Below are 13,072 nucleotides of genomic sequence, written 5' to 3'. Positions count from 1 at the left end.
AAAAAAATAATAATAATAAAAAAAAAATAAGTTAGTTGTAATATTATTATTATTATTATTATTATTATTATTATTATTATTATTATTATTATTTAAACATCACAAATAATATTTTCACACTTTATTAGACATTTATCAATGGAAATATTATATATACATATACATATTAATTAAATTAACCATTTTACACCAATAATGAAAGGAAAAATAAAGAGTAGTGTAAATCAGCTTACCTTGAAATATTAGAAAACAATAAAATAATAAAAAATACACATTTCGTTTAATGGTGAAACCTAATTTAGAATCCATCCGTGATTCATATGTCCAAGGTGTTAATGGAATCAAATTCTCCTGAAAGCCCGAAAAAAATGTTTAGCTACAACAAAGACACATTCTTCTGTAATTGTGTCCAAGTCCGTTTTTACAGATGAACTCGCACTTCTGCTCCAGACCTGAGCGCATCCCTGCTCCTGCTTAAAGAATGACGACTGGGGCTCATTAGCATAATATATTCACACAGGTAGCAGTGGCGCATGTAAATGAGTTCACTGCTTTTATGTACACACCTCTGCAACTGTGTGTGTGTGTGTGTGTGTGTGTGTGTGTGTGTGTGTGTGTGTGTGTGTGTGTGTGTGTGCAGTGCACAGATTGAAAGACAAACTACGCAATTACTTTAACATTTTGTAAATATAATATATATATATGGAAAAACTAGTAAACTTTAAGGAGATTATCTTAAAAGTTATTCCAGCTCCACTGTCTCTAGATGAATTGTAGTCTCTTCCCTGTTATACAGCAGTGGGACACTCACTATGATTATATTTGAGGGATTTGCCAGTTCTAAACAGAATTCACATTTTCTCATTGTCAGATGTAAAATTAATAATAAGAAGAATATATAGATTAAAAACAAGCAAAAACGCAATCTGGTATTTTTCAGTAAAGCTTTTTGGAAAGATCTCTCTGTTAAAACTGAAGGCCTGTACCTTGTATAATTTCCATACATAGCATTACATTTCCAGACATTGTAACGGTACCTGTAGAATGACACACACCTGCCGGCCAGGTGATCCTCTCGCCCTCTAGTGGAGATGGTATCTTCCCTGTATCAAAGAGGAGGTTTTTATGGTTTACAAGATTCATTTATTTAATTCTTCATCAACTGAGCTGAAACCTATCAGAATACTTCTAGTAGCAATGTTTAAATATTCTGCTTGATATAATAGCATTTTCAAATAATAATAATAATAATAATATACACATTTTTTCACCCTCCTGTATCTATGAAGTTTATTGGCCTACTTAAATTATTATTATTATTATTATTATTATTATTATTATTATTAAAAATATATAGTCTTATTAAATAGTATATTATTGTATTTTGTATAGTAATACACATACTACTGTTGGTAGTAGTAGTGATGGCGGTAGTGTTACTGGTACAGTAGGGGTAGGGATAATAGTAGTGCTGTTTATATAAGCAAACATTGAGTTTTAGTATTCAAATCGCATGTAGTTCGTTACATGTGCACCGATAATTGAATGGAAGCAGGACAGGGGCACTATGGCAGTCCGAGGTGCGCAGGTGCACACGGCCGCTGAGCCCCTTCACTCCCGCGTCACAGCGCCGCGTCACCGCGCCGCGTCACAGCGCCGCACACAGCGGGACGGGCCCCGGTACTGCGCCGCCATGGAGAGGAAAGTCGCTCGGGAATTTAGGCACAAGGTAAGAAAGTCAGGACAAAGATTAAAGTAATGTCAGATACTTAAAACAAGCCTTAGAAACAGCATGATGTACTCTGAACCCTATTCATTATGCAGTGTATTGGGGGGGGGGGGGGGGTGATTTATTTTCAGAATTAGCATCACAAACTGAGTTGCGGCTCCGTTGTAATAACACATTAACAACAGGCTACACAGCTGCATGCGTGTATTTGCCTGTATCTTCTGTTCGTTTATCGCTAACATGCTTTTCAGTATTTCTCTGAAATGGTAGTGGTGTTATTACAGGTTGAGCTTGTTGAGAAATAAACATGTAGGGAGCATTTTTGTATGGATAAGTGTAACCTCCTGTATTTGTAAAGCCACACCTGACACGCTGTCAGAGTAACTGAAGAGGCGCAGATGTTCCCATGTCAGTGGTGTCTGCACACACTCAGTCTGTTCCAGCTGGTTCCTATTATAAATGAAAATTAATCTAGAAAACACTAATTATGATGATACACCTACATTGAAGTAAATATAGTAAACTTTAGTCAAAAGGAGCAGTACGAAGACGGATTATGTCCATGTCCATAACCTGTATAATGGGTCGTTATTCTGTACCACTACCACGCTACCAAGCTGAATAATTATTTCATGAATACGTATGAATAATAACTTTCTATCCTCATGCAAAACTTCCAAAACTTTTTCTAAAATGTCTATACTTGCCAGACTAAGCTGCTGTTCATTCATTTTATGTATGTCACATAATGTTAAAATGTCATACAGTGGATATGGCTCCACCAAGACCAAGCCTGACGCGCTTTATCCTCAACCTCCAATTTGGATCTCATAAAACAGTGTCCGCCAGCAGGCAATTGAAAGCCCCATGGAGGAGCTTCAGTGAACCAGAAACAATGTTGGCTGATTTACTGTTGATTTAAATGAGAGTGGCACAAGTAGGGGGGACACTGCATAATGAGGAGCACTAGCTCCGAACAACAACGCTCTGTTGGCCATCCTTTGTGTCTTGTTTCATTATATTTGAACTACTGGTTCACAAGCAAACATATATCTGTGAATTTTATTTATATTTATAGTCACAAAATGCTTCAAACAGAATCCTAAAATAACTAAAACAAAAAACACTTAGAGAGACATTGAAATATTTTTCTCACGTTTGTGCCCAGTTGAAGCTGCTACATACCAAAACATGGAGCTGAATTAATTAAGAAATGTAATACAGTTGTACTTTAACGTCAGTCAGAGCTCTTACATGACCGTATTTGAATTGAATACATTTTGTTTGATCCCTATTTGCATGGGTGTATTTTTCTTAACGCTTCTATATAACCAATTTAATCGGTTTAAAGTATCAAAGTCTATCTTTCAGGTGCTATAAATTATGCAATATTGGTAGTTGGGAGGTATTTATGAGTTGCTAACCTGTTAAAACCTTTGCTCTTATATTACAGAGCTGGGGGAAGGTATGTTTGTTAATCTTCAATATAGAGGTCTCAGTCTTTGCAAATTGACTGTTGATTTATTATGACCTTTTGCAGCTCTTCTGGCAAGAGGAACAACTGTGCGGTCATAAACTTGTCAGTGGCAGTGTTATATTTATTGACTTTATCTTTTGTAAAATGTGTTCAGTGAAGCCTGAGCCACTGTGATCTGTATGTTTCTCATCTAATAGCAATCTTTTGTTAAGATCGTTTAAATGATTTAAATTACATTTTCGACACGTTAATCCCCCTGCAATATACCGTTGCTTACTTATGATGCCACTGAAATTGGTCTGAGGTATAAAGTATTCATTACAAAAAGAAAATTATCGGGAACATGCAACCGGACCATTTCAATCATTTAAATTATTTAACAGTTTAAAATATCAGAAAATATCAGAAAATAAAACTTTAAAATAAATCTAAAATGTTATCACACTTTCACACATCTCAGATACACATTTCATAATAATTGCTGTGATCCATATGCTAGAATGACTCCTTCCCAAAGACCATGTGTTAAATCTTGTATGTGCTATACATGGCTGTACAGCATGATGTATCACCACTAATGTTGCCGGGACTTCTCAGCCAGCATCTGAGTCATTTTTATTGTCACACCCTGACAGTTTTTCACATTGTGAGGTGAAAGTCCAAGGTCCTCTCTCTCAAGATGGCACATATCGTTGGTTCAGGGGTGTGTTGTTAGGATTGATGTATGTTTCAGTTGGAATTTCTCCACCAACACCGCGTGACATGAGACAGACACTGCTGCCTCAAAGCCTCCCTGAGTGCAAGATAACAGCATTGGACTTTTTAACTTCCGTGTTTTAATCCCGTCAGGGTGTGTTGACAGGATGGTGATGTAGTAGTATATAGTCATGATACTTGGTTTCAGTAACACATTGTTAGAACCCTGTAGTTTTCACTTCCCTGTTACTTGCTTTGTAAATCCAATGCAGTTTTTCTTTAAAACTGTTAGAAAAGACTACCTAGAATACATAATAAGATTCCTCAAAGCCATGTTTATGATTCGGATTACTCATGCAGACAATATTGAGATGAGTTGCTGATGTGAAATATTATTCTTCTGCAAAAATAGTCTATACATGTTAGTTATCAATATATGAGTGGAAATTGTAGTTTTTCTTCTGCAAGGAAATAATAAACCAACTGTATTTAAGACATTTAATAGTGACAGAGGTCATACTAGGAACTATTTAGGTCTTCTAGAACAATCAATGCACACATATAAGAATGCTTTAGATGCTGTAGCCTATTGACATGGCAGCATTTAAACATTAATGATTTAACGAGGAAGCTATACAACTTTTAATAGTGAAGTTTTATGACCAAGGAAAATGAACATCTTACATTACATAACATATCAGCTTACATTTCCCGATCGCCTTGAATTCATTTAGTTTAATTTTATTTTGTGTATAAAGAACAAAAGCCACTGCAGTAATACTAGAGAGCAATGTTTACTCTCTCTCACACATAATGACATTTACATATGTTTTATTGAAATAGTTTTTATTTTTGCGTTTATCTAAAAAGGTAGTGTTCCTTGCAGGAGGACTGGGTTCTTCATGCTTACCGTCCAAGGGAGGCTGTTGTCAAAGTGTTGTAAAGTGACACTGCTCTAATTGAACCTCCCATCATCGGGGACGGAAGTGACTATTAGTACTGTGTGTGATGAAGGTCGCAGGCTGAGCAGAGAAAGCGATCTGCCCCAGGAACCAGCCATAGACAATAATACCCTCTGGAAAAATAGCACTGCTCCTGAACCACTGATCACTTTACACAAGCAATTACACTGATTCTGGATGGGAGGAATGTGCTACATTAATGATTGGCCAAAAAGGTTTCTTAAAACATTTGTGCAGCAGTTCAGTCATTACCAGGTAAGGTAATATGCATAGAGGATCATATTTATGGTTATATAAATCCCTTCATTGGGTGTATGAACCTTGTTTTGTTTTAAAATCAATGTGTATGCCTTCTGTAGAGTTTATGTAATTGTCATTTTTGCATTGAGAGGGAAATATCATGTAAAGGTGGCTTTGTTTTGTAGGTGGAATTGCTGATTGAGAATGAAGCTGAGAAGGATTACCTCTACGATGTGTTGCGAATGTACCACGAGTAAGTTCTTCTTCCTGATATTTTACCAAAGTGTTTTTGAATATAAATTACTGTATATACTTTATTGCTCTTAGGCATCTTTACATTTAATCTAATGTTTTGGGTATTTTTGTTATTTATATGCTCTCTCACGTGATGTAATCGCTGCTATATATATTATGTGTCCCTCTGTAGATCTGTAACTTTGATCGTGTTTATACTGATAGCATTTAAGAATTGAAGAATAGTGTTACCAGTGTGGAAAATGTACTGTTACTGTTACCCATGTGAAAATGCCTTTAAGTTCTGCTATAAATTAGTACACTGATATTACTGGTTAATGTAGTGTTTAAAATAAAAATAAATTTTCCACAAATTATAATTTTAGAAATGTAAAAAATAAAATAGAAATAAAGGTGGTTTAACTTTGTTTATAATGAAGATGCAGTTGAATTGGCAGAACTAATAACATTTCAGGTTTGACAAAGCACAAATTAACTGTATACAGTTTCTTCTCCATGAAGAAGTGACAGCAAATACGCTGTGTCATTGATAACACAATGTTTGACTGTGAGAAACTGATGTAAAATAGGATTTCTATTCCAGAAGGAGATGGAAAAATCATCAGTGAGAGATATTGTTTCCATTGAGTTGCATAATAATAGACAGTGAACGCAGTGAAATGTAGATGTTGCTGAAGTTTCCATGTAATCTTTGTGTGGAGGAACAGTTTTGTTTCCCCACTGGCTATGTATCCAGTTCTCTTTCACTCTACTCTGCCCAATTGAAACCTCTATTCAAAAGAGCGCTTGCTTTTGCTTGCGAGTCAGGAATGAAATAGCTATTGTTAATAATTTAAAGACTTCGCCGGGTTACTAAATTCATAAACAGCTGTCATACAATGCCCAGACAGTTTTTTTTAATTTCTTTTTTATAAAGTATACTTTACTAGAATGCTCAAGGAAATTGCTGGTACTTTTCTGATCAGCGGCTGTGGAGAACTATTAAGTGAACCATAACATGCTTCATAGAGTTCAAACTGAATAAAAAAGAGCAGCTCTACATCTTGATTAATGTATTGCATTGACTTCTAACCTGATTCAAGCTCAGATGTCATGTTTTAGTCCTCTCCCAAAAAATATCAAATGTAATAGTGTTCCCAATAATTTAGTACTTAAATCTACCATTTTAAATGCAAACAATCACACAAATTTGTTATTTCACTTGTTGTTAAAGTGCTTTGGACACATAATAAGAAGTTGAATTTGTAAAAAAAAAAAAAAATATATATATATATATATATATATATATATATATATATATATATATATATTGGAAATTGAAGGCTGCATTCACATTAGGCTCAGGCTGTTCCCCATCCTTTTATCTTCTCTTTCCCAGGTCCATGGACCTTCCTGTCCTGGTCGGTGACCTAAAGCTGGTTGTCAATGAGCCGAATCGCCTGCCTCTCTTTGACTCCATTCGGCCGCTCATCCCCCTCAAACACCAGGTGGAGTATGATCAGCTCACCCCTAAGCGGTCGAGGTGAGTCCTCCACAGGCCCTGTACAAGGCACTGCTGTAAAAGGAATAGGCCAAGTGAGGCAAGAATGCAAAAAAGAGTTCGATACATAATCCCCTTTTAGTTTACTTGCTGTTTTTCACGTTCATTGAGCCATGTATAAAGATGATGGCGCATGTATGGCGCAGTCTCTGTGGCTTCGTGTTGGAGGCTCAGAGAGACACTGGCATGCCTGGCCCGTGGGAATCTTTGTGTGGGGAGAGATACTGAATGTAGGTGACTTGAAAAAGATGAGATGATCTCTGTTTTGTGCATTTTTACTAAATGTACTTCACTGCCATGGAATTCAGAGTCATGGCCGATAGCATGCCCAACTGAAAGGCAGCTCACTGTGGGCAGTAATAGGGAAGGTCAAAAGCCAAATCAAATAATGCACCATGGTAATAGAGAGATTCATCGTGAAATATTACAAATAAAATGAGTTCAAAGAGTACAGTCTTAAACACTGTGAAATGCAAAATTCTTTATGCTTTTTTATTAAATTATTATTATGGTTCTTGGTTTTGAAGGTACTTGGTTCTTGTTTCATTACATACAAGGATGTAAGGCTATATTTTAACAAAATGGACAACATTTTCATATTGTTCTGTTCCCTTTTGGATTCCTAGGAAGCTGAAAGAAGTCCGTTTAGACAGAAACCATCCAGAAGGCCTGGGACTAAGTGTGCGCGGTGGGCTGGAATTTGGCTGTGGGCTCTTCATCTCTCAGATAGTAAAGGATGGACAAGCGGACAATGTGGGACTGCAGGTAAGAATGCCAGCTTGGACTGCAGTGATGTAAGTGACCAATACGTGCTCCCTTACAGAGCTTCCAAAACATTGGTTCATACAGGGTTCATTTGCTTGACTTGTGATTTGGATTGTGGGAAAAACCTAGTTTTTTTCCAGGTGTATTTAAAAGGCCATGTTTTCCTTCCATTTGCTTCATGGTTTCTATCTAGACTACAGACTCCACATACCATGCATTTTTCTTGCTATTATTTTTGTACTTCAGCTGGGCAAACGCCAACCAAAAATTAAAAAAAGGGAGTTAGCATTGTACAGAGGATTATCTTGTATTTGCTGACTGTGAGTGCTGGTGATAAAATGCATGCTTTCTTACACTAGAACCACCGAGATTTCACAACCACCGCACCCGCATAATGTGTGGCTCCTTTATAGAACAGCTGTGTGACGAAAATGAAAAACAAAGAGTTGGATAAAACTTAATAGTTTTACATACAAACATCACACACAGCAATTTCAGCACAGAAACACTGCATTTATATTGTTTTGCTTATTTGTTCAAAACAAGCACATATACATAAACAAAAAATAAAAAAAACTTTAAACTGTAAACTGGTGTAGAAACTCAATTATAAATACAATTATAAAACAGTTATAAAAATAACATAAAACTAAAATGAAACATTTTATGCTATGTGAAAGCACTTGGCTCTGTCTAGTACAGCTGTGCACATCAATGTAGAAAATTATGAATGCAACCCCGGTTATTTGAAAAAGGAAGCACTGCCCAAGGGGGAGGGGGTTTCTGCACACTGCCGTAGGAACCTGATTGAAAATGTCACTCTATCAAAGCTGCCATTGGGCCCTGCACACGTCACTCAGAACAGGTCCCTTCCCACTTCCTGTTCTATAAAACGTGACGTCAGCGCAGGTTCGTCCTCTTTTGCTGGGAGCCAGGACTTCCGCGCGACCTTGCAACCCTTGGGCAGTGCTTCCTTTTTCAGATAACCGGGGTTGCATACACAACCTATCGTTATCTTTCAAGTCGGAAGCACTGCCCAAGGGGGAGGGGTTACTGTATAACAAAACCTTTGCAAGGGAGGAGGCAGTGAGCTGATAAGGGAGCCTGCCCCGAGGTGTACCGCTAGGGGACATCGTCAACACAACTCCAGACAGTAACCTCAGGGGCCCCGTGCGGGCGCACCTGGGCCACCCAGGAGCTAGAATAAGCATATACAAAGCGGGGCTACAGAGGTTAACTCTGCTTACAGTAGCAAGGCTGGCTGCTCTACTAGTGCAGGTAGAAGCGAGGCCGTAATCTACTTGCACAATATTTGGTGTCGGCAATCAAGCAACTTACCCGCTGAAACACAGCATAATACACAGTTGGTTAGTCAACAGACTAGCCGAGCTGAAAACAACACTATGTATAGTGTGGCAGCAGGAACATTCATGCTGCCTCCACGCAGCACAATCCCGAATCCGGGATCTGATCTTGATCTTGATCTCAATTGTGTTGTACTAAACGGATCAGGGTTCAATCTGAGCTCAGATCCGAGCTCAAAAATGATCCCGCTGTTGAGGTGTAGTTTGTGTGCGATTAGGTTTTTATTTATTTACATTATTGTAAAACATAATGTAAAAGCTCGTATTTCTCCAGCACCCCATTGCAAACTGAAGACGAAAGGTGACCGAGCCTACATAGCAGCTTTGGCTGTGCAGCACTTTGATGTTTTAGATGTTCAAATAGCCGCACCAGAGACTGACGAGCCGGTTTATGTCAATAGGAAACTCCTTAGTTACCGCCCGCACTGCTTAATAATCAGATCAAGATATCAGCAGAGCCGGATCTTGATCTGCTTCGTACAATGCTTTTTCATGATCCTGTTTCTGATCCTGTTAGTACAACCAGCCCCTGGAGGCCCAATTCAGAGAGAGACGGCCTAGAATCAGTTTTGTGTGCCTCTGAACCTGCTCCCTCGAGTGAGAACAACCCAGCCAGTCATCTAGGTAGTTGAGGATGCGGACACCCTGGCAATGCAAGGGGGCTAACACAACGTCCATGCAATTGGAAAAAGTGCATGGGGCTAGCGACAGGCCGAAGGGGAGAACGGCAAACTCGAACGCTCAGCCCTCGAAGTCGAAGCGGAGAAACTTCCTGTGCGCCTGCGCAACGGGGATGTGAAAGTATGCATCTTTCAGATCCACCGTGGTGAACCAGTGGCTGGGCTTGATGGCATGGGACATGGTGTGCAGGTTGAGCATCTTGAAGAGCAACACCTTGAGGTGGCGGTTCAGATGCCTCAGATCCAAGATGGGGTGGAAAACGCCATCTTCCTTGGGTACTAGGAAGTATGGTGAATATAAGAGTCTTGGGTGCGGAGTTGCCAATTTGAGAGTTGCTGGGGAGTGTAAGGGTGGGCCAGAGGTTGCTGGAACGCCTCAGGGAAAGGGCTCGGTTGGTGGGGGAGGTGGGGTCGGGCCATAAGCTGCCGGGGGCCAGGGCGGCGAGTCTGAGGGGGCCTGGGGTGCAATGGGGTAAACCCGGGCCACCTGCAGGGACTGCTCTCTCTCTTGGAGGGTGCGTGAGAGCATCTCCTTCACAGAGGGGCTGAAAGTGAAGCCCGGTGGAAATGGGGGCGTCCAACTACAAGAAACGTCTGACCTCTGTGATTGCCAACAAGGGTTTTGCCACCAAGTACTAAGTCGAAGGGGTCAAATACTTATTTCCCTCATTAACATGCAAATCAATTTATAACTTTTTTGAAATGCGTTTTTCTGGATTTTGTTGTTATTCTGTCTCTCACTGTTAAAATACACCTACCATTAAAATTATAGACTGATCATTTCTTTGTCAGCGGGCAAACGTACAAAATCAGCAGGGGATCAAATACTTTTTTCCCTCACTGTAAAGCAATACGCAAACATGTATCTGCAATTAATCCAATTTTTATTTTAGTTTTAAATCATTTTATCGTGTGGAATTGACGTTGTTTTGGCTTAATCTGAATAAATTTTCGTTGTTTCTTCTCAGATCGGAATAAATATTTTTTGATTATTATTGTGTGTTTTGAATAAAAGCAGTATATTAAACTCTCTACATGTACAGTACTCTGAATTCAAACTAGTTTTGACACTTCTGACCCACAGCAGTGCTGTGTGGGGAATGGGTTCAGCCGTGTGGTGCAGCATCTCTGCACTGGAATCCCTGTGTAAACAGACTGACTCGGGCAAAAATAATCAAAAATTGTCCGGCGCGCCTCTTATTTTCACGCTCATAACTGCCAAGTCCCAACCGATTTGCTTTAAAGAACTACAGATATGTAATATAGACAAGCACTTGAATATATAATGTAAGTGTCGGCTATGTGCGGATTAATTTACCTTTTTAAACATGATGTAAATTGAATAAATGTGTTTTTTATTTATTTATATTGGGCCGTTTCAATAGCACATTCAGACCCATATTGGTGAAACCCTCTACTTTAAATTGATATGCAAATTTTATTTGTTAAATCATACTTCTAGTAAAATTGGAGACCTGAAATGCTCGATTCTGAGTCATTTCGAAGTCGAAAAACTTTGATCAAATTCTCCATGAAATCAGGCAGATTTTGACTCAAACATATCTTTGCTTCACAACCACATATCACCAGTGAAAAATCACATATCAACCGACATTGCTTGTCAGTCACAGATGTATTTTGGTGGAGCTCTGTAATTGAAACGGGTGAGGATTCACAACTTTTGATTTGTGCGCCTGCTAGAAATATGCGTCTTCATTTAAAATCAACTGTTTCCACCACTGATGTAGGAGTTTCTACGTGAATACAAGCTATGGCATTATGAGCTCCCCCCTCCCCGGACGTGTGTATGCACTTTTATATTTTGGAGGTGAGGTTGAAATATGTCCACATGACAAACGATAAGCAGTTTAGCTGTTTAGCAGGAAAACAAACTGAATACCTGTGATTTTGATGAGTACAAAGTGACGCTCTTGCCTCAGTCCAGAACGTGTACAGAGACGCAGAACCGGGAATCTGCAAGCAATCAACTCACTGACTAATGGGAACACGGGCTCTATATAGGACATCCTATATTAATACGTAACATCCTATTGGCTAATAACCTGGAAGGCCTGATACTAGGTTCCACACAATAACAAGCACTGGGTGCAATAAACATCCATAATATTACATACAATAAAATTAGATCATGATAATATGTTTAATTACAGTTATTCTTGCAGTCCGTTCAAAAGCGTCTGGTGGTCCGGATTTGGCCCACGGTCTGCCTATTGACTACCTCTGGCCTGCTGCATAAACTGCGGGTCCAGCGGTTAAAGAAAATGTAAGAAGTATTTATAATGTATACATTTTGATGAGTTTACAGCTGAAATACCATATAGGTTTTTAATTCAAATATTTAGTAACATATAACAGATATGTGGGAGAAAATCACATTTACAGAGATATTTACTTTTGAATTGCAAAAGACTATGGCAGTTCTAGTGTTAAGGACTGCTGTGAAATGTAATGATGTAGTTTCATGCTAGACAGGGTAATCTTTCATCCATTTTGCTGTTTAAACAGCATGATCATTACACAGGTGCACCTTGTGCTGGGGTCAATAAAAGGCCACCGTAAAATATACAGTTTTTTCACGTAACACAATGCCACAGGTGTCTATAGTTTTGGGGGAGTGTGCGATTTGCATGCTCACTGAAGGATTGTCCACCAGAGCTGTTGCCAAAATTGAATTTTAATTTCACCACCATAATTTGGCAGTACGTCCAACTGGCCTCACAACCGCAGTCCACATGTAACCATGCCAACCCAAGATCTCCACATCTGGCTTCTTCACCTGCAGGATCATCTGAGACCAGACAACGGACACCTGGTGAAACTGTGGGTTTGCACAACTGAAAAGTTTCGGCACAAACATCTCTGGTGGACATTCCTGTAATCAGCACGCCAATTGTATGCTCCCTCAAACCTTGAAACTTGAAATCCATAGATAAGGGCCAATTATTTAAATTATATGAACTGTAACTCAGTCAAATCTTTGAAATTGTATGTTGCGTTTGTATTGTTGTTCAGTGTATTTACCACAGGGATTGTGATTTGCTGCCCCCTGTAGGCTATATCAATCCAACAGTCCCATTGCTCTCTGATCACTTCCAGAAGTTAAAGAAAGTATTTTGACATTCAAAACTCATCATTAAATCCTTTTGAAATAGTTCCTATTAAATAAATGGACAAGATTTACCAGACCACCTCATACCACCTCATACTCCCTGTATTTCAGCATATTTTTCCAGAAACTGATTTCCCCCTTTAAGGTCAATTTGCATTTGTCTGGCGATGTAAGCTACTCTGAAAAAGTCTCACCTGACTAAAAGCCACGGGTGAAATGAGGGAATAAATCTCC

The 13,072-nt window shown here is 38.8% G+C and overlaps 1 protein-coding gene across 2 annotated transcripts in view; it reads left to right on the top strand.

Annotated features, from left to right (window-relative positions):
* Window positions 1-1,645: 1,645 nt before the first annotated feature.
* ush1c (Usher syndrome 1C) overlaps window positions 1,646-13,072 on the top strand; it is a 36,525-nt gene continuing 25,098 nt past the window's right edge. For both annotated transcript variants that reach the window (XM_066700955.1, XM_066700953.1), the window contains exons 1-4: window positions 1,646-1,729; window positions 5,290-5,357; window positions 6,738-6,881; window positions 7,526-7,664. In XM_066700955.1, coding sequence (XP_066557052.1) covers window positions 1,694-1,729; window positions 5,290-5,357; window positions 6,738-6,881; window positions 7,526-7,664 — 387 coding nt within the window. In that variant the 5' untranslated portion in view covers window positions 1,646-1,693. The remainder of the gene's footprint in view (window positions 1,730-5,289; window positions 5,358-6,737; window positions 6,882-7,525; window positions 7,665-13,072) is intronic.

Source organism: Amia ocellicauda, chromosome 4 (genome assembly GCF_036373705.1).
Source record: "Amia ocellicauda isolate fAmiCal2 chromosome 4, fAmiCal2.hap1, whole genome shotgun sequence".
In the NCBI taxonomy this organism is placed as follows: domain Eukaryota; kingdom Metazoa; phylum Chordata; class Actinopteri; order Amiiformes; family Amiidae; genus Amia; species Amia ocellicauda.
The sequence above is the reverse complement of the archived record's forward strand: the minus strand, read 5'-3'. Positions and strand labels throughout refer to the sequence as shown.